This window comes from Balaenoptera ricei, chromosome 19 (assembly GCF_028023285.1).
Source record: "Balaenoptera ricei isolate mBalRic1 chromosome 19, mBalRic1.hap2, whole genome shotgun sequence".
Taxonomy (NCBI): Eukaryota; Metazoa; Chordata; class Mammalia; order Artiodactyla; family Balaenopteridae; genus Balaenoptera; species Balaenoptera ricei.
In genome coordinates, this window is record NC_082657.1 from 6,349,966 (window position 1) to 6,369,502 (window position 19,537).

General features: G+C 57.6%; 1 protein-coding gene across 1 annotated transcript in view; it reads left to right on the forward strand.

The window, feature by feature from the left end:
• The window catches only part of SHANK1 (SH3 and multiple ankyrin repeat domains 1), a 43,125-nt gene extending 26,215 nt beyond the window's left edge, over positions 1-16,910 (forward strand). Inside the window, exons 19-23 of the mRNA XM_059905888.1 lie at positions 512-580; positions 1,037-1,155; positions 9,342-9,438; positions 11,115-14,208; positions 16,193-16,910. Of these exons, the coding sequence (XP_059761871.1) occupies positions 512-580; positions 1,037-1,155; positions 9,342-9,438; positions 11,115-14,208; positions 16,193-16,910 (4,097 nt within the window). The remainder of the gene's footprint in view (positions 1-511; positions 581-1,036; positions 1,156-9,341; positions 9,439-11,114; positions 14,209-16,192) is intronic.
• The last annotated feature ends 2,627 nt before the right edge of the window (positions 16,911-19,537 follow it).

Below are 19,537 nucleotides of genomic sequence, written 5' to 3' on the forward strand. Positions count from 1 at the left end.
CCCTCTCTCCCTCTGTCCCACCTCAACCCCACCGCCATTCTCCATCTCCCCCTCCACCAGCTCCCCTCACTCCCACTAACAGAAAGGAAGGCGAGCCCCTCCCTCCAGACGGGGCCGAGTGGACCTGGGGGGTCCTGTTTCCCCTGCCGGGGGCGGATCAGGCCGCTAGCTGACCGCCCTCACCCCAGGGCCCTGAGGGAGGCGGGCGTTCCAGAAAGGGGGCCCCTCGCCTCCCCCTGAAGTCCTAACTCTTGGCTCCTCTACTGCCTCTCCCCCGGGCTAGTCTCGCCCTGGAAGAAGAAGAGTGGTGAGTGGGCACAGGACTGGCGGGAGGGCCCCCGTCCCCACCCCGCCGGCGGACTCGCCCCTCCCCCGCCCCGGCCCCTCACTGCCCCACTCGCGCTTGCGCACGCCCGCCGGCCACGCCCGCCGGCCACGCCCGCCGGCCGAGCCCGCTCCGCCCCGCCCTCCGGGGGCGCCCCTGGGCCTCATCCGCACCCTTTGCCCACAGAGTACGAGCAGCAACCTGCGCCGGTGCCCAGCATGGAGAAAAAGCGGACCGTGTACCAGATGGCTCTCAGTAAGATGGCCCGGCCCTGCTCCCTGGGCTGTCCAGGGCCCCGACCCCACCCCCCCCCTCGGGGTGCCGCATCCGCTCCATCCCTCTCCAGGCCCGCGCCCCCTTCAGCCACCCCCGCCCTGATCACCTTCACGCCTCAACTTGGCCCCAGCCCTCAAGTCTGAGTTCCCACCTCTGTTTTGAGCCTCTCCCCACTACCTTCTGCCTCCCTTCCACCCTCCCTCACACGATGGCTGTCCTATTCACCGCCCTCACCCCTTCCCATCGCTGGGTCCTGCCTGCCGGGCTGGAGACTGTGTCTCCAAGCAGGGCCGTCGGGCCACCGGGAGGGAGACAAGGGTGCCCTTTTCTGGTTCACACAAGACACTGAATGGGCTCCCGGCAGCTCTGTCTCTGCGCCAGGCCAAAGCAAACTTCATTTCTCTGGCTCTCCTTCCCTCTTCCGCCTCCCCCTAGACAAACTGGATGAAATTTTGGCGGCAGCTCAGCAGACCATCAGTGCAAGTGAGAGTCCTGGGCCTGGTGGCCTCGCGTCCCTGGGCAAACACCGACCCAAAGGCTTCTTTGCCACTGAGGTAGGCAGCCTGGTTTGGGGAACTGGGCCCTTGGGGGGAAGGAAGCTTGAGGGGTGCACAGGGCAGCTTGGAGCCTTTACCTCTCTCCTTGCAAATCCTTCCTGACTCCCCCGTGTTCAATGCCCGTCCTACGGGGCGCCGCGCTTCCTGGGGTTCCCTCCGTTCTCCCCACTCTGGGCGTCCCCTTTCCTCTCGGCCCATCCTCTTCCTCCCTGTTGTCCCCCCAGATCCCATCTCTCTCACCTCCCTCCACTCTCCATCCTGACTCCTCATGTGCTGCCTCTCTTGCCCAACTCTTTCTGTTCATCTCCATCCCACCTCAAGGGTCTCAGGGAAGGTAAAACGATGTCATGGATGGCGCTCCCTGGCCCAGGCACAGCACATAATAATAGGTGCTCAACAAGTGGTAGTTATTAAAATATTAATTATCATCTCTGTCTGCGCTCTGCCTGCTAACCTATAGTGGGTGTTGATCACATTTCTGACACGACGTTTTTACGTGGCTTATCTCATTCGTTCCTTGGAATCATCCTGTGAGGTACACTCGGTTGTGATACAGAAGGGAAACTGAGGCACAGAGAGGGAGCCAGGATTTCAACCCCAGGCAGTCAGGCAACTGGATCCGTGATCCAGCCACGGCCCTGGCTCTTCGGGTGGGGACCTGCTGGTCCCTTCCTGGCTGCCCTCCTCACTGGACTGTGCCCCTTCATGGGGACACATCCCCCACCAGCCCTGCCAGCGCTTCCCCCCCTCCACCCTCCAGAGGCCACACGGGGCCCTACCTCTGTCTCAGCACTTCCTTCTTCTCTGCCCAGGCCCTGCCCTCTGACCCCACCCTCTGACTCCCTCCTTTTACAGGCCACACCCACCACTGGTGACCAAGGGACCACTGACTCTAAAACTGGGTGCTTTGACTTTTGCGGGACCATGGACCCCTTTGGCAGGCTGGCATAGTCCTCATAATAATGCTTATAAATGCATAAAATAAAACATAATCCGTAAGGGTCAAGAACAGTACATAACCATGGGGAGTGACAATGGAAGGGTGTAGACTCGAGGGCGGTGCCAGCCTGAGCAAAGAGTTCGTCTCTTGTGAGTGGACGAAGTTAGGTTACAAGTCCCTTGAACCAAAAATAGAATTTAAAAAACTACATAAGGTAACAAAAGAAGTCAGTTACACCGAAATACAGTTATCAAAATATTTTTTGAAAGCAAAATTTGCGATATAGTAATGTCGGTGCCTTTTCTTCGCGTGGTAGCCAGAAAGATCTGGTGGTGGATCTTGACTACTCTAATTTCGAAGTCCTAAGAAGCATAAACACTATTTAGAGAAATCTGCAGCCTCTGCAATGAAGGATACAGAAATACCTGTGATTTCTGTTGGGGATACAGTCACAGGTTTTGCTAAGACTGACGTGGGCTGTTGCCTACATCCTTAACTGAGAAAATGTTGTGTTTTAGTTGGAGAATAATGAAAATAAAGATGTAGGTTTTTTTTCCCCCATCCAAGTAAGCGTGCAGGGCCCCCCTGAAATCTATCCATAGCCCTCTTAAGGGCTCAACCACCTATTCTAGAAGGCCTAGTACTTTTTTAAAAATTTTATTTATTTATTTATTTATTGGCTGCGTTGGGTCTTTGTTGCTGCACGCAGGCTTTCTTTGGTTCCCTCGAGCGGGGGCTACTCTTTGTTGCGGTGCGCGGGCTTCTCCTTGCGGTGGCTTCTCTTGTTGTGGAGTGCGGGCTCTAGGCATGCAGGCTTCAGTAGTTGTGGCTCGCGGGCTCAGTAGCTGTGGCTTGCGGGCTCTAGAGCGCAGGCTCAGTGGTTGTGGCGCACGGGCTTAGTTGCTCCGCGGCATGTGGGATCTTCCCGGACCAGGGATCAAATCCATGTCCCCTGCATTGGCAGGCGGATTCTTAACCACTGCGCCACCAGGGAAGCCCCCTAGTACTTTTACAAGAGCCAAATGCAAGTGGCAAATTTTGTATCGAGACTCCTAGAATTTCTCCCAGATTTAGAGGCAGAGGGTCCTTGGCCACTTCTCAGGGCTCGGCAGAGGGCCCTGCATGCAGGAGCCCTCACTTCACACCCGTCCTTGGCTTTGCGAGGAATTTGAAATCTCTGGCCCTATTAGGGTCATCTTCCGTGCCCACCTCCCCCCAGGGTCAGTGTAAGGATCAAAAGTCCATAGGTAAGGGGGAGGGATAAATTCCGAGTTTGGGATTAACAGATACACACTACTGTATCTAAAATAGATAAACAACAAGGACCTACTGTATAGCACAGGGAACTATATTCAATATCTTGTAATAACCTATGATGTAAAAGAACCAGAAAAACTGAATCACTTTGCTGTACACCTTAAACTAACGCAACATTGTAAATCAACTATACTCCGATATATATAAAAAAAAAAGTCCTGTCCAAAAATAAGAAAGTACATGGGCAGTAGACCCAGGCAAACCTGCCTTCAAAACCTGACCGCCTCTAACTTACTATGTCACTTGGCCCACGCTTTTTAATTTCTCTGTGCCTCAGTTTCCTGTTCTGTAAAATAGGGGTAAAGCCAATCTTGCTGGTTCTTAGGAGGACTGAATGAGATCAGCTTCTAGCACAGGGGCTCTCAAGGGATGGTGAGCCTCCCCAAGCCATAAAATAACAAACTGCAGACCCTACTGTGACCCCCGCATGTGCCCCAGAGACCCCGCAACAACATTCCAGGCTCGGTACGGAGTCTCTAGTAACAGATTAGGGCCAGTCCTGTTTTCATTTATTCAACAAATGCATGGAGTACCCACCAAGTGCCAGGTTGCCAGGGTGCCAGCCCCTCGCTGTGTGAACCTCCATTATAGGACAGACAAGATCCTGGCTCCAAAGACACCCCCAGGTGGGCCCAGACACCGGCCAATAATATAATCAGCTGCCCGCCTGCCCCCATCTCCTAGAAATGAAACACCTGAGGTCTTCATGGGGCCTCCCTTTCCTCTGGATCCTGGAGGCCAGTGGTCGTTTCCCCTTTTCTTCTCCCTCCTGGGGTCTGTCCCTGGGCCTCCCCCAAGCCCTCACTCTCATGTTGCGGGCTCTCTCTGCCCCCATCTCTGCCCCCACCTCCCACCAGCCACCCTGATCTTAACCCCTGAGTCAACACAGGGACCCCTCTGCGACCTTCCTGCATCTCCGTGCCTCTCTCAGTGGGTGGTCTTGTTCTCATGGGGTCTCCATCTCCCATCTGTTTCGGCTTCTCTCCCCTCTTCACTCTCCCACTTGGACTCCGCTGCACCTAAACCAGGGGGGCAAGCAGGCAGTGTGGAAGCCCAATGTGGCCCCCCAGGCTCCTTTTAACGGGCCGGCACCACAGTGGACAGAGCAAAAGATTGTGCAAGACGCCACTGTTTAAAAACTTAAGGATGGAGAGATTTCAACCCTCCCTGAAAAACACACCTCTGCGTAAAACCTAAGGGGGGCGAGGAGGACCCACTGCACCAACAGTGGGTGTACAGACCCCAGGCAGATCCGCTGAAGGTCAAGGCCCCTCTTGGGCTCTGTCTTCTCCTAGGGCTCTGCAGTTCATCTGTCTGTCCTCCCCTCTGCGTGGCTTTGGTTTTCCTGGCTACTGTCTGTTACCTGGTGACTGGCCGCCCTGGGGGGGGGGTGGGTCCCCTGATCCCCACCGCCCACATCTTGGTCTGGGTTCTGGTTTCAGCCATTCTCTGGACTCAGTTTCTCCCTCTGGCTATTTTTACCATATCATCTTGGTTGCATCCTCTGCCTCTTCCCCTCCCGGGGCATGTCTGGACCTCCTGGCTGCATGTCTTTCCCTCCTAGGGTAGCTCTGGCCCTCTCCATGGCAGACTCTCTCAGGACTGCCTTTTTCTCCCTGCCTTACTGGGTCCCTCTTTCTTCCCATGGCTGTCTCATGTCCCCTCCTGTCTCTCCCCGACACCTCTGGAGCCCCATCTCTGCCTCTGTCTCCCCACCTCTGTCTTTGTCTTGCTCTGTCTCTCCATCTGTCTCCCCCTCCGATCTCTTCCCCCTCACCCCTTTCAGGGGCTGGCTCCCTAACGCGAATTTCCCAGCCCATCTTCAGCCTCTAGCCTGTGCACAGCACCAGGGCACACTCTGCCATGGAGGCACGCGACCCACAGCCGACCCACGAGGTGGCACAGGAGGAGGGCGGGACCTCTGGTCAACTCGCTGGGGAGGAGTCTGCCCGGCAGTCGGTGACGTCACACACCTGACACACTCTGATTGGCTGCCCCCTCTGCGTGGGAGATAGCGCTCCCCGTTTGTTGAGGGAGGTCAGCCTGTCTCACCTTGAGTCCGTCCACCCCTCAGGCAGTCACTCCTAGCCTCCTCAGACGCTATTATGGCTCCTCTGTCAGTCAGACATCTCCTCTGCTGCTATGATCCCTCTTGTGCCAAGCTAACCCATTATTTGATCCCTCTTTTTCCACTTAGAAGGTCTTCTGCCAGTGTGCCAATCTGATGCCTCTCCCTTGAGTCTGGACCCTCCTTAGCTAGGGGAACCCTTCCTCTATCACTCTAACCCTTCCCCCGTTATTCGGTCCCCTCCCCTGTCACTCTGACCCCTCCCCTGTCACTGTGATCCTTCCCCATCACTCTCTCAAAGGAACAGGACTAGGGTTACATCATCGGGGTGCTCCCCCCATTTTGTCAAGGTGTCCTTCATTCTACAAATATTTATTGAGCAACTACTATGTGCTGGACCTGCTGCTCGGCCCTGGGAGTATAGGAGGGAACCAGCCAAACAAAGTTACCTCCCTTAGAGAATTGACACTGGCGGGGGAGTGGGGGTATTTTGCAGAATTGGGTTCTGCTGTATATAAGAGAAACCCCCAAATAACAGTGGCTTGAACAAACAAATGCTTGTATCTCTGTCGTCTTGAACAAGTCTGGAGTAGGGAGTCTGAGGCAGGTGTGGTAGCCTCCATGGTCTTGAAGACCTAGGATCCTCCTCACCCTAGCCACAAAGTCACCTCATGGTCCAAGAGGCTGCTGGAGCTCCAGCTATTGCACCAGCATTCCAGGCAGCAGGAACAAGGAAGAGTGAAAAGGCAGAAGTGCAAAGGAGGGCACATTGTTGCTTCTTGTGTTACCTCTGATGAGACTTCCCAGAAGTAACACACAACACTTCCACTTATGCATCTGGGCCAGCCTTAGTCCCATGACCACACCTAGCCACAAGGGAGGCTGGGAAATGTAGTCTCTCAATAGGTGCCAAATAAGATTGGGGTTTTCTTATCAAAGAAGAAGAGTAGAATGGGTACTGGGTAGGCTACATGCCCAGGGGGACAGACCATAAACAAGTAAGCAAATAATTATAATAACTCTAACCTAGGATAGGTGGAGGAAATTATGATGCAGACTAATAGAAGGAAGGCTTTCCAGGGAGGAGACATCTGAAACTACCAGATCCCACCCAATGTCACCCTGCTACCACCTGTCTGATGTCACCTCCCACCCCTCAGCCCTTGGCTCACCCACTCCAGACACACTGGCTTCCTAACTATTCCTTGAACACAGCAGGCTCAGTCCCACCTCAGGACCTTTGCACTTGCTGCTCCTTCTGCCTGGAATACTCTTCCCCTGGATACATCCCTCGCTCCTTCCTTCAGGAGTTTGCTCAGGTTGTACCCTCTCAGCGGGGTCTTCTTGACTGCCTTATTTTAAATTATAATCTCCCTCTCTTCTGTCGCTTACCTCCATCTGACCCACGTTGTATTTTACTAATTTATTTTGTTTATGGTCTGCCTGCCCTTCATGTGGGCAGGGACTTTTGTCTGTCTTGTTTACGGCTGCATCTGCAGCATCTAGAACAGTCCCTGGCATAAATCAGGTGCTCCATAAATATCTGTGGAATGGATGAATGAATGAATGAATGATGCAAACATTCATGCATTTTGCAAATGATGCAAACTGGGACAGAAATAGTCCCAGTCCAAGGTGAGGGCAGTGAGAGGGGTAGCACAGGCGCTACCCCTGTGAAGGTCTAGAGCAACACTGTCCGGTAGAGCTCTCTGTGATGATGGAGATGTTCTCCATCTGCACTGTCCAATATGGCAGCCACCAGCCATGAGTGACGATCGAACACTTGAAATGTGGCCAGTGTGATGGAGGAAGGGAATTTTCAACTTCAGTTTATTTAAATTTATTCAAATTAATTGAAATTTACATCTGAATGGCTAGTGGCCACTGGATTAGGAAGTGCAGGGCTAGAGGAAGGGGGTGGCCAGGCCAGGGTGGGGGCCAGGACGACAAGGAGTTTTCCCCTAGCAGAGAGTGGGGAAGGGATTTTCCAGGCAGAGGGAACAGAGGATGCTGAGGCTGTGAGGTGAGAAACAGCACAGGAAATTCAGAGAACGGGGAGTGGTTAGAGCAGGGAGACAGGAGGGGGCACGGTGGGGAGGTGAGGGCAGTTAGGGCCACACCCCAAAAGTGGGGACCCCATCCAAAGAGGCCTTCCTTTCTATGAACTTCTGGTCTCAAAGACGGAGAAGGAAGACACATGGGGCCACCTGGCAGAAGCAGGGGAGTCGGGGCCCCAGAGTGCCTGACATTGGCTTGTTCATTTGACACAAGCTTATAGAACATCAGGCCTGTTTGGGGACTGGGGACCTAGCAGTGAACCAGACTGATAAAGTCACTACCCTCAGGAAGGCTGCATTATGACTTCTGTGGGCCTTAGGCACTTTTGCCTTCATGAGCCCCTCCTTCCTAAAAAAAAAAACAGTTAAAAATCAATGTTTTATGACTGTGTTGATGCAAAGCTGAATATTATCCAGGCTGAATTATAATTATTTTTCCTTCCTATTTGAAAAGAAATTAAAACATTTCCCCTGAAAGTATTGTGGGCCCTTGACCCTGTTCCCATGGTGCCTGGGATAATGTCTGGTGCCTTCAGGGAGCTGACATTCTCGCCAGGGAGACAGACAGGCAGTAAGCAAGAAGTGAGAGAAATGTCATGAAGAAAACAGGACAGGGAAATGCAGTAGGCAGTGACTGGGAGGGGTATTTGAGCAGAGGACATAAAGATGGAAAGGAATCTGTGACGATTAGGAGGAAACCATTGCAGAGAGAAGATCTAGGACTTGTCGGTGTCCTAAAGCAGGGATGAACCTTGGGACACTGCAGGAGCAAGAAAAGGTGGGCGTGGTGGGACCAGAGTGGGAGATATAGGCAAGGGCTAGATCATACACAGTGTCTTAATCACCGTGATTCTTAATCTAAAATCAGAGCCTGAGATAAGGATGCTTGAGACAACGATTTCCTAAGGGGGAACCTGTAAGGGCATGGGGGAGACAGGATGGGTTGCAGAGAAGGTCAGCAACCCTGGTCCCCACTGGAGTTTGCCTTCAGCCTGATCCCTTGGGGATCCCTTGGGGAGCTCGGGAGTGTGAATTGCAGGATGGAGATAATCCCTCCGTAGACCTTCCTGTCAGTTGGCTGCAGGCTGCTCCCAGAAGTGGGGGCACGTAACAGCCTGGGCACGTCAACTCCTTTGGAGGGGGAGTGATTCTTCAGAGCAAGGGGCAGCCAAGTGTTGCAGGCAGGTGACACTCACAGTGGCTGGGGATGGGCACAGCATCCTGGCTGAGGAGATCTGGGTGGGCACAGGCAGTGTCTACCGCAGTGGGCTTTGAAGACCAGACTTGGGAATTCGGATCCCCTCCTAACTGATGTGAGATGCGACTGTAGGATTTTAAGCAGGGCAACAGCATGACCAGAATTTCTTCTAGAAAGATCCCTCTGACTCTTGCGTGGAAAGCAGACCAGAAAGGGGTGGCGGGACAGGGGTGGCAGCCAGGAGACAAGGAAAAGGCTACTGCAGTCATCCAGGCAGACAATGGTGGTAACTTGGACCTGGGCAGCGACAGCAGGGGTGGAGAAAAGTGCCCAGATTAGTGATCGGCTTGGGAAGCAGAGCAGACAGGCTCAGTTGATAATCTGACTTTTTTCCCCTCTCTTTCTCCCCGCTGCTGCTGTCAGGACTCAGAAACCTTTCCCTACCCCAGAATTCCCTTCCATCTCCTTCACACCCCTGTCCCTTCCTGCAGAGGCTGGGGAAGGAATGGAGGATGGCTGTGTGGGGAATCCATGGATTTTCATGCCCTGACTGATTTTTCTCTGCTCTCTTTTCTCTCTCCTCCTCTGACTGCCAACCCAAAGTCGAGCTTTGATCCCCACCACCGCTCCCAGCCAAGTTATGAACGTCCTTCCTACCTGCCTCCAGGACCTGGGCTCATGCTCCGGCAAAAGTCTATTGGTATGTCACCTGCAAGGGTGGGTGTAAGGGATGCCAGTGGGGAAAGGGGAGGCTGGGAGGGTGACAGTTTACGGGGAAAACAAGGGAGCCTGGGAATGTTCTTTCCTTCTTCCATATGTGACCATCAAGTTGGGCAAAGAGCTCAGGCTTTGTTGCTGGGCAAACCTGGGTTTGAATCCTGTCTCTTGTCCGTCCTGGCTGTGTGACCCAGGGCAGACAGCTTCACGTCTCTGGGCCTAGGGCTCTGCATCTAGAAAATGCGGACATCATTGCCCCTGCCTGGATGCTGTTAAGTCGAAGCCACCACAGACTCTGGTTCATTCTCTCTTATACCAGACTCCATCCATTCATTCATTCATTCATTCTACAAATGTTTATTGAGCACTACCATATGCCAGGCTAAACTGCTGGGGATTTGTCAGGGAACAAAACAGACTAAAGGGTCCTGCCCTCAGGGAGCTTACCTTCTAGCTGGGGAAGACAGACAACAGATTATAAGGATAAGAAATAAGAAAATGATATAGTATGTTAGCTGTGTTAAGCGCTATGGAAAAAAATAGGAAAAGAGTAGAATGAGAGAGGTCAGGAGTGCTGGGGGGCAGGTTTGAGCTGAAACTTGGAGATGAAGTGGGGAGTCATGGGGCTATCTGGAAGTAAGGCATTCCACACAGCAGGAACAGCCAGTGCAAAGGTCCTGAGGTAGGTAAGACTGAGCTGCCATTTGCTAAGAGAGCAGCTTGGGAAGATCGTGGGAGGAGATCAGGAGCTCAATTTGGGGCCTGCTGAGTTTGAGATGCCAGTGAGACATCCATCCAAGTGGATGCAGCATTTGGATATAGAAGCCCGGAACTCAGGGGCAAGGACTGGGTCCGAGACAAGCATGGGAGTCTTCAGCAGGGAAGCAGTGAATGAAGCCGTGACACTGGTTGAGATAGTCAACGGAGAGCGAGTAGTCAGAGGGGAAAAGGGAATCAAGGACTGAGCCCTGGCCGTTGATAAGTAGGCAAAAGATCCCACTCCTCCAGTTTCCTCCATTTGTTTTGCTCTTTGGATCTAGCTTTTCCCCAGCTTCAGTGTCCATAGTCCACCAGTGTGTGTCATTTGCCTAATATCAGTTACCTATACATCTACCTGACATTACTTACCTATGAATTGGCTCCCTCTTTTAAATATTAGCCTCATCCTAAGCAGTGCTGTGAAGTCACAGATTTGATGTGCTAATTCCATTTCTCTTCTGCATGTACATGAAAAGAAATGTATAAGTATGCCCAGAAACACGATATCTCTTCCTGGCTCAAGCCATTTTTGCTCATCCCAAGCGACTGCCAGCATATATCGTGCCTTTGGGCGAATTAGAAAAGGCGCCCCCTCCTGGCCCTGGAAGGAAGTTCAGCTGAATTCCCCCCCACCCCCCCCACCCCACACACACAGACACACGCACACACCTCTCTTGCTCCCTCTGCCGTTTGCTGTTGTGCAGTGCACAACCTGTATTACTGTATCAAGCGGATTTGGATTGATCACAGCTGGGTAAGCTCTAGACTAACCCACGTTCTTCTTAGCATCTACTGGTGTCATTATTATCATTGTAATATTGAAGTTCTGTGGGACAGGGGAACAGAGAGGCCACCCCCTCCCATCCCCACCCTGCTTCTGGATCCTCTGTGTCTTCCCAGGGGCTACAGAAGATGAGAGACCCTACCTAGCACCTCCAGCCATGAAGTTCAGCCGCAGCCTGTCTGTGCCTGGTTCGGAGGACATCCCGCCGCCGCCCACCACGTCCCCACCAGAGCCCCCCTACAGCACACCTCCAGCCCCCTCTTCCTCCGGCCGCCTCACTCCCTCTCCCCGGGGAGCGCCCTTCAACCCCGGCTCAGGTGGCCCCCACCCCGCCTCGTCGCCGTCGTCCTTCGATGGGCCCTGCCCTCCTGACACCCGTGTAGGGAGCCGTGAGAAGAGCTTGTACCACGGCGGGGCCCTGCCCCCTGCGCACCACCCGCCGCCCCCCCACCTGCCGCACGCTCCGCCCCCCCAGCCACACCACCACCACGCCCACCCGCCGCATCCCCCGGAGATGGAGACAGGCGGCTCCCCCGAAGACCCCCCTCCCCGACTGGCTCTGGGGCCCCAGCCCAGCCTGCGAGGCTGGCGGGGCGGCGGGCCCAGCGCGACCCCGGGGGCCCTGTCCCCGTCGCACCACGGCAGCGGGGGCGGGGTTAGCGGCTCCTCCCAGGCCCCGGCCCTGCGCTACTTCCAGCTGCCTCCCCGGGCGGCCAGCGCGGCCATGTACGTGCCGGCCCGTTCGGGCCGCGGGCGCAAGGGCCCGCTCGTCAAGCAGACCAAAGTCGAAGGCGAGCCCCAGAAGGGCGGCGGCCTCCCGCCCACGCCCTCGCCCACGTCTCCGGCGTCCCCGCAGCCGCCGCCGGCCGCGGCCGCCCCGTCGGAAAAGAACTCCATCCCCATCCCCACCATCATCATCAAGGCTCCATCCACCAGTAGCAGCGGCCGCAGCAGCCAGGGCAGCAGCACCGAGGCGGAGCCCCCGACCCAGCCCGAGACCGCGGGCGGCGGAGGGGGCGGCGGCGGCGGCGGCTCCTCCGCGCCGAGCCCCGCCCCGGCCATGTCGCCAGTGCCACCGCCCCCCTCGCCCGTGCCCGCCCCCGCCTCGCCCAGCGGCCCGGCCACCCTCGATTTCACCAGCCAGTTCGGAGCGGCCCTGGTCGGGGCGGCTCGGAGAGAGGGGGGCTGGCAGAACGAAGCCCGCCGGCGGTCTACGCTCTTCCTCTCCACCGACACGGGGGACGAGGATGGCGGCGAGAGCTCGCTGGGCCCGGGGGCGCCCCCGGGCCCCCGGCTGCGCCACTCCAAATCCATCGATGAAGGCATGTTTTCGGCCGAGCCCTACCTCCGGCTGGAGTCCGCAGGCGCCGGGAGTGGCGGCGGCTACGGGGGCTACGGAGCCGGCAGCCGGGCCTACGGAAGCAGCGCTGGCAGCAGCGCCTTCACCAGCTTCCTGCCGCCGCGGCCCCTGGTCCACCCGCTGACCGGCAAGGCCCTGGACCCAGCCTCCCCGCTCGGGCTGGCCCTGGCCGCCCGAGAGCGGGCGCTGAAGGAGTCCGCGGAGGGCGCTGGGGCCCCCCAGCCCCCTCCGAGGCCCCCGTCGCCCCGCTACGAGGCTCCGCCGCCCACGCCGCACCACCACTCGCCCCACGCCCACCACGAGCCAGTGCTGCGTCTCTGGGGAGCCCCGCCGCCGGACCCGGCCCGCCGGGAGCTGGGCTACCGGGCCGGGCTGGGCAGCCAGGAGAAGTCCCTTCCGGCCAGCCCGCCAGCTGCCCGACGCTCCCTGCTGCACCGCCTGCCCCCCACCGCCCCCGGGGTCGGGCCCCTCCTGCTGCAGCTGGGGTCCGAGCCCCCCGCCCCGCACCCCGGGGTGAGCAAGGCCTGGAGGTCCGCAGCCCCGGAGGAGCCCGAGCGGCTGCCCCTCCACGTGCGGTTCCTCGAGAACTGCCAGCCCCGGGCCACTGGGGCGGGGGGAAGGGGGCCCCCCTCGGAGGACGGGCCGGGGATCCCGCCGCCCAGCCCACGCCGGTCCGTGGCCCCCTCGCCGACCTCCCCGCGGGGCAGTGACGAGAACGGGCTCCCCCTGCTGGTCCTGCCGCCCCCCGCCCCCTCGGTGGACGTGGAAGACGGCGAATTTCTCTTTGTGGAACCGCTGCCCCCGCCCCTGGAGTTCTCCAACAGCTTTGAGAAGCCCGATTCGCCCCTCACGCCTGGGCCTCCCCACCCGCTGCCGGACCCACCCACCCCGACCAGCCCAGCGCCCCCTGCCCCGCCCCCTGCCGTGGCCGCCGCCCCTCCCACGCTGGACTCCACCGCATCCAGCCTGACTTCCTATGACAGCGAGGTGGCCACGCTGACCCAGGCGGGCCCCGCAGCTGCTGGGGACGCGCCTCCGCCGGGCCCAGCAGCCCCAGCCGCCCCGCCTCCCCCTGCCCCACAGCCTGGCCCGGACCCTCCAGCTGGCACAGATTCTGGTATCGAGGAGGTGGACAGCCGGAGCAGCAGTGACCACCCGCTGGAGACCATCAGCAGCGCGTCCACGCTGAGCAGCCTGTCTGCCGAAGGCGGGGCTGGGGGCGGGGTGGCCAGTGTGGCCAGTGGGCCGGAGCTTCTGGACACGTACGTGGCCTACCTGGACGGCCAGGCCTTCGGGGGCAGCGGTCCTCCTGGCCCACCATACCCACCGCAGCTCATGACTCCCTCTAAGCTCCGGGGCCGGGCGCTTGGGGCCAGTGGAGGCCTGCGGCCTGGCCCCGGTGGGGGACTCCGAGACCCTGTCACTCCCACCAGCCCCACGGTCTCGGTGACGGGGGCTGGAACCGATGGGCTGCTGGCGCTGAGTGCTTGCTCAGGACCTTCGACGGCAGGTGTGGCCGGCGGTCCAGGGGCTGTAGAGCCAGAAGGCCCACCGGTGCCCTTGCCATCCGCCTCCTCCCTGCCTCGGAAGCTGCTGCCCTGGGAGGAGGGCCCGGGTCCACCGCCACCACCCCTGCCTGGGCCCTTAGCCCAGCCTCAGGCCTCAGCCTTGGCCACAGTAAAAGCCAGCATCATCAGTGAACTCAGCTCCAAGCTTCAGCAGTTTGGGGGCTCCTCGGCAGCTGGTGGCGCTCTGCCCTGGGCCCGGGGAGGCGGCGGGGGAAGCGGGGACGGCCACCACGGGGGAGCCAGCTACGTCCCCGAGAGGACTTCCTCCCTGCAGCGGCAGAGGTGAGCCGGGGGCTGGAGGTTGGCAGTGGAGGCCAGAGGGGCTGGCTGTGGGTAGCAGAGACCGTCTTCCACATAGCTGTGTCCCTTTAGGGTCCCAGGTGGTAGAAAGGACACAGAGGCCGGGCTGGCTTGGAGAAGTTTGCCCTCAAAGAAGCATGCTTTCCCGGCCACTTTAAATTTCCCTTTATCTCAGTAGCTTCTGTGGTCGTCTCCCGTCACCATGACAACCCACATTCCATGATGAACAAAAAGAGTGATCAACAAAGGAGATTGGAGCACAACTTGCCCAATGTCTGTTTCCTTGGTGGGTTGTCAGTTCTGACAATCCCTGAAATCTTCAAGTCCCTTGAGCCCCGCGTTGGTCAAGACAAGATGCTTTAGGGCACGGTCGGTGGTTACAAGTGTGGTTCTGGAGCCAGGCTTTTTTGGATCCTGGTTCCAGCCCCGCACTTTCTAACTGGGTGACCTTAGGCAAAGGAATCCACCTCTCTGTAGAAGAGGGACAGCATAGAACCCTTCTAAAAGGGGTTTTGAGGCCATTGTTGTACCATGAGATGGGGGAGGGGAGGGGTCTCTTACAAAAGCCCAGCAAGTATAGATGGAGAAATCCGGGAAGACGCAGAAGTTTTCTAAAGCAGCTAGCGAGTTGGAATTGCCACAGAGTTCAAGCTCATTCAAGACCTTCTAATCTTAGGGAAAGTATAGAGTCACATTCCTGATTCAGACACACAGAGCGAGTGGGGAGAGGTTTTTTTTTTTTTAATCCTCTTGTTCTTCTGCAGAACTCACTCTAATTCTCCTCGAGGGTTTGATATCCACACGGTGATATCCTGAGGTGGTTTTTGAGGTCTTTGAGATCTTAAGGCATCTCATTGACGATTCTTAAGTCTTCTGGGTAGAGGAAAGGACGCTCGATTTAGTTAACAGATCCACCAACAATTGATTTGCCATCTATTCTGTACCGGGTGCCCTTCAGGGTGAGAGGGACCCCACAATGGACAAAACAAGCAAAGCATTTCCCTCATAGACCTCACAGCCTAATGAGGCAGAGCTGGGGACCAGGCAATATACAAAATCACTGTCGTCATCCTAGGGGAAAAAATGCCATCACGCGATGGTTAGAGAAAGTTTCTCAAATAACAGGCGAGCTGAGCAGAGACTGGAGGAGGGAAGGGAGCAAATCGTTTGGCTCCCTGGGGGAAGAGAGAGCTAGGCAGAGGGAACTGTTCAAAGGCCCTGAGGCAGGGACTGTTCTGGAGGGAGCTAAAGGGATGAGGGGAACCTTTTCCTCCCCTTGTTTCTTCTCTCTTTCATCTCCCTCTCCTCACCTCTCTCTCTCTCTCTCTCTCTCTCTCTCTCTCTCTCTGTCCCCTGTCCCCTTCCATCTCTCTCCCTTGAATGCTCATCCTCTTTTTGTTCCTCTCTCACTGTCTCCCTGTCTTCCACTCTGCTGTGACTGGCCATACCCGGAAAGGCAGTATAGGGTAGTGGTTAAGAGCTCAGACTTTGGTGCCATATAACCGGGCTCTGCCACTTCCTGGCTGTGTGTCCTTAGGCAAGTTACTTAACCTCTCTGTGCTGCTGATAATAATAGTAACCTGCATCAGGGCTGTCACGGGGATTCCATTGAGATGGCGATATGTAAAAGCACTTAGAACAATGCCTGGCACACGTGAGCATCAGTAAGTGGTGGTGATTATTATTATTATCACTTAATGTCTCTTTTTCTTTCATCTCTCTTGACTGTCACCCTCTCCCTGTCCTCTCATTTTTCTCTCCCTTCATTTTCTGTCCTGACATCCATCTTACCCCCTCGCTTGCTCCTTTGATCTCTCCCCATCTCTCTCCTCCAACTCTCTACCCCTGCCCCATGTCTCTCTTCCTCTCCCTATATCTTGACCTCTGCCTCTTTCTCACCCGCCTTTGCCCCCCCCCCCCCCCCGCAACCCTTCTCCTCCACCCTTGCCCCGTTGTCACATTCCAGACTCTCTGAAGACTCCCAGTCCTCGCTTCTCTCCAAACCTGTCAGCAGCCTGTTTCAGAACTGGTCCAAACCACCTCTGCCGCCACTCCCCACAGGAACCGGGGTGTCCGCTTCAGCCGCTGCAGCCCCGGGGGCCACCTCGCCTTCGGCCTCCTCCTCCTCCACGTCTGCCCGCCACCTCCAGGGCGTGGAGTTCGAGATGCGGCCACCTTTGCTCCGCCGGGCCCCTAGCCCGTCACTGCTGCCCGCCTCGGAGCACAAGGTCAGCCCTGCACCCCGGCCCTCCTCCCTGCCCATCTTGCCTTCTGGACCCCTCTACCCGGGCCTCTTTGACATGCGCGGCTCCCCCACCGGAGGGGCAGGAGGCTCGGCTGACCCCTTCGCCCCTGTCTTCGTGCCACCGCACCCCGGGATGTCCGGGGGGCTCGGTGGGGCCTTGTCAGGGGCCTCCCGCTCCCTCTCACCGACCCGCCTGCTTTCCCTGCCCCCGGACAAGCCGTTCAGCGCTAAACCTCTGGGGTTCTGGACCAAGTTCGACGTGGCTGATTGGCTTGAGTGGCTGGGCTTGGCTGAGCACCGAGCCCGGTTCCTGGACCACGAGATCGATGGCTCCCACCTGCCCGCCTTGACCAAGGAGGACTACGTCGATCTGGGGGTGACCAGGGTGGGCCACCGCATGAACATCGACCGGGCTCTCAAATTTTTCCTGGAGAGGTGATGGCTGGCCCGGACGGACCAGCCCGTCCACGGAACCCCTGAGCCTGCTGGCCTCTTGACCTCTGAACCCTGACCTTCATTCTCTCCCCGGGCCAGGGACTCTGCTAAAACTGCACCCTGACTCTTGTCTCCCAAGGCCGGAGGTCACCAGGTGGCCTGATCTGGCCAGACATTGGCACCTCACAGGAGGGGGCAGCTGACACAAGACTGTGTGTGTGTGTGTGTGTGTGTGTGTGTGTGTGTGTGAAGCGGGGAGTGGAGTGGGGGGGGGTGGGATGGAAGAAATCACAGAGGGGGATGAAGAAGGAGGGAAGGGTCAATTCTGGGGAGGAGGGGACAGACAGAGCCATAGAGGGTCAGCCCGGAGCCTGACCGGATGGGGGTCGTCCCCCAGGCCGCAGGGGAAGGGGATGCCCTCAGATTCCACCACCTGCCACCCTCTAACAACCCTTCCCCCCCCTCCATGCCCCTCGGCTCTCCCCACCCTCCCCTCTCCCCAGCACACACAGCAGCCCCCCAGGCTCTTGCACGCTCCTTTGCACGCCTGCTCACCTCTCCCCCCTCCCTGGGCTACAATTTTGCACAAACTTGCCCTCTCACTGTCTTGCACACTTCGCCTTCACTTCCGGCTTGCGAGGCCCCCTCAGCTCTCCAGCTCATGCTGTTTCCCTGGCACGCCATGCGTCTCTTTCCCCACGCTCCACACCCCCTGCTCTCTCAGACTCTTGCTTGCACACGCTTCCTCCGGGGCGCCCTCCCTTCCACCCCTCACTCCCGAAAAATCTCTGGGCCCTTGCTGCAGACACACTTGGGACACCCTTTTCCTCACCCTCTCACAGACTGTGCGCCTCTCCCGGACACTCTCACCTCCATTCTCTTCAAGCACTTTCCCCTCTTATTCTTGCAACCCCGCATTTTCACCCTACTCACCCCTCCCTCACAGGGGCACTGACGCCCCTCCTTGCCCCTCCCCCTCTCCCACTGTTGCTTGCACCCGTGCCTCCCAGGAACCCCCAGGAACCTAATCTCTCGCAAGTGCTCATGCCTCTCTGCTTTGCCAGGCTCCCGACTCCCTTGCACCTTTCTTTCCCAAATCCTTGTCCGTCTCCATTGTCAACTCTTGGGTGAACCTTCTTGCATGCTCGCTCTTGCGCACTCACCCTCCCCAGCACGTCCGTCCACTGCTCTCCCGAAGCTTTCTTCTCTTCCTTCAACAATGTTCTTGCCTTCCATGGCCCTGCTGGCACACTCATTCTTGAATTTCTACTTGTTCCTGTCAGCTCCTGGGTGACTTTTTCCATCTCCCTGGGGGAACTCTACTACCTCTTTCTTTTTGCACACTCATCTCATTGCACACGCGCTCTTGGGCTGTATTGTTGTTTCTTTTCCTGGCACTTTTTTTTTTTTTTTGGTCCCGAAAGACCAGCTCTTCCGGTCATTCACACTCTGCCTATTCTCTCAGCTCTTTCCGCTCTTTTTCTCCTTCTGGCAAGATAAGACCCTACGCACACTCACTTCTTGCCCACTTTGCTTCCATACTTCTTCCTCTCCCTGCCCCAGGCTTGGCCCTCTACCCTCCTTCCTCCTCTCGCTCTCCCAGCCTTCCGGTCCATCCATTTTGCACGAAGACACCGCTCCCTCATCTCGTAACCTTCTGGCTCTTCAAGAAACCCCTCCCTCCAGCATGGCTGTTCCTTCCTGCACGCCTCCCCCTCCCTTTATTCCTAGGGCTTGGGAATTTTAAGCCACCCCTTCCCCTGGAAAACCCCCTCCCCTACTGTGGGCGAATGGGGGAGGGCATCGCCCTCAGGTCCCCCCCCCCCCATGTTCAGCTGCCAAAGAAGAAAGCTCCCCCTCCTTCCCCCAATCCCATTCCCCCTCTGCTGCCCTCTACCCCCGAGGCGGGGGCGCTCCGTCCACGGGGGGAGGGTGCTTGCAGCCCTCTCCCCTCACCACGTCAGGGATCTGCGGGGAACCGTGTGGGAAGGTCGTGGGAGGGGGGAGGGGTGGCGAGGAGGGGGGCGGAGGTCGCGCTGGGCCCCTACCCGCCCCCTCCCCCTTGTCCGCAGGATGCCCCCCGTCCGCAGGGGGCCTGCGCGGCACCCGTCTATCAAGGGCTTGTTCATTCTGGATGGGTGCCGCGGGGTTGGGGAGGGTATGGGGGGTGGGGAGGGGGGAGGGGAGGTTGGGGTGGGGAGGGGGAAGGGACTGGACGGGGGGCAGCGCGGGGCGAAGAGAAGAGACAAAGCAAAAAGAGGAACGATAACAAAGGAAAATACAAAAAAAAAAAAAAAAACTAGAACACACACAAAAAAATCCAGAAAAAAACCTGAAATAAAAGCCCGAGAATTGTCTTCCAAGGGGGGTGGGAGGAGGAAGAGGAGGGGGGCGGATGAGGACGTCTGGTTCTCGCTGGGACAAGGACCGCACGCGTTCAAAGCCCCGGCGCCCGGGTCTTCCCTCTCTCGGGCCTCAGAGTTCATCCCTCAAGGGATTGGGACCCAGGCGTCCATTTCCAGGGACGGGGGTAAGATTAGGGAGGCGGGATTATATCATGGGGGTTCGTCCCTACCCCCCATCACCTCCCACCCCCTGACTCCCCACCAAGATTTTGCAGAGAGAAATGGC